The sequence below is a fragment of the Aspergillus pseudonomiae genome, assembly GCF_009193645.1.
Source record: "Aspergillus pseudonomiae strain CBS 119388 unplaced genomic scaffold BDV37scaffold_332, whole genome shotgun sequence".
In the NCBI taxonomy this organism is placed as follows: Eukaryota; Fungi; Ascomycota; class Eurotiomycetes; order Eurotiales; family Aspergillaceae; genus Aspergillus; species Aspergillus pseudonomiae.
In genome coordinates, this window is record NW_022476324.1 from 1 (window position 1) to 1,425 (window position 1,425).

The window sequence follows — 1,425 nt, forward strand, 5'->3', positions numbered from 1 at the left end:
CTCCAGATGGCCTGGAGGAAGGCTCCATTCCTTTTTCCACTGATGAAGGAAGCGTTGGGACCCAACCGCGCACTGATTACCCTCATCCGGAAAGGTCCCCATGCCGACATTATCCCGCAAAGTGTGCTTCCGTGGCCATGCTGTGACGATGAACGACCTGGCTCGCCTGCTGGTCCGGCGCGCCTCTTATCGCCCTCGCCTGCGGTTCCGAGTCCTGACGCGCCGATTGTTCAACCGCAGACGGCGAACGGTCCATCGTCAGCGACCCCGGCGGCGCCGTCGACGCTGACTGCGCAGCATCAGCCTCCAGCCGTGCAAAGCACGCAGGCGGCGTCCGAATGGACTGCTGCCGCAGCGGTAGGGGGCGGCCATCCGCTTCAGCAAACCGCCCAACCTCCGCAGAGCCAGGCTTCCAATCCGTCACCACCGGCTCCCCGCAGTGGCATCCCTGACCATCCGCCAGCTGGTCAACTGGGAGTGCCGAACACTGTGGCGCAGCCCCCGACCTACTCGGGGTCCGTGGCATACAAACCGCCCACGGCTGGCTTGACGACGGCTCCTGCGCCAGGCCCAGCAGGGCCGCCCGCCCGTCCCCTGGTGCCCATGCCCACTGCATCCCAAGCGCCACAAGCGCCGCTATGGACCACGGATACTGTCCCGCACATTACCTCTGTTCAACCGCCGTCGGCGCCGGGAGTGGCGCCGGGGTCCTATCCCGGACAGTCAGTGAGTCACGGCGTGGCTGCGGGCATGCCGCATCCCGCGCAGCCGCAGGTTAACCAGTCGATGCACCCTACCGCTCTCGCATACGGCTCGTTGCACCCGCAGGTGACTGGTCACCTCCCCTCCGGCCAGCTCTACGTCGGCCCAGCCGGTCAGGTTGTACAAGCTGGCCATGCTTTTCTAACCGGTCAGGCTGGTCAGGCTGGTCAGGCTCTTCAAACTGGCCAAACTGGTCAAGTTGTCCAGACCGGTCAGGCTATTCAAGCTGGTCAGGCTGTGCAAGCTGGTCAGACCGTTCAAACTGTTCAAGCTGGTCCGACTGCTCAAACTGCTCATACTGTTCAAGCTGTGCAAGCTGGTCTAGGGGCACCCCCGCAACCTTCGTTTCCGATGGCCCACGGCCAACCTGCCGCTGCGGTCCCAAACGGCGGCAGCTTGCTGACCGCACCCCAGCCCGTTCAGCACTGGGCGCCCGGCGTGGCGGGACTGCCGCAGGCAGCGACGCAAACCGCCCCTCCAACGCAACCGGTAAACGCCGCGCTGTCCGCCCAGCTAACAGACCCGTGTCAGGGAACACTGGTGCATCCCGGGCAGCCGCAGGCATCAGCCCAACCGTCCACCGGGCACCCTCCCGTCGAACCATCTCAGCAAACACCCTGGCCACCCCAGCAGCAGAATGACTCTGCGATGGACAGTGACCCG

The 1,425-nt window shown here is 65.1% G+C and overlaps 1 protein-coding gene across 1 annotated transcript; it reads left to right on the forward strand.

The window, feature by feature from the left end:
* Positions 1–42: 42 nt before the first annotated feature.
* BDV37DRAFT_290043 (uncharacterized protein) lies at positions 43–1,417 on the forward strand (the record flags this gene model as incomplete). The annotated part of the gene is made up of 1 exon (XM_032088630.1): positions 43–1,417. A coding segment is annotated over one exon (1,375 nt), but the record flags the coding sequence as incomplete, so codon positions are not given.
* Between the last annotated feature and the right edge of the window lie 8 nt (positions 1,418–1,425).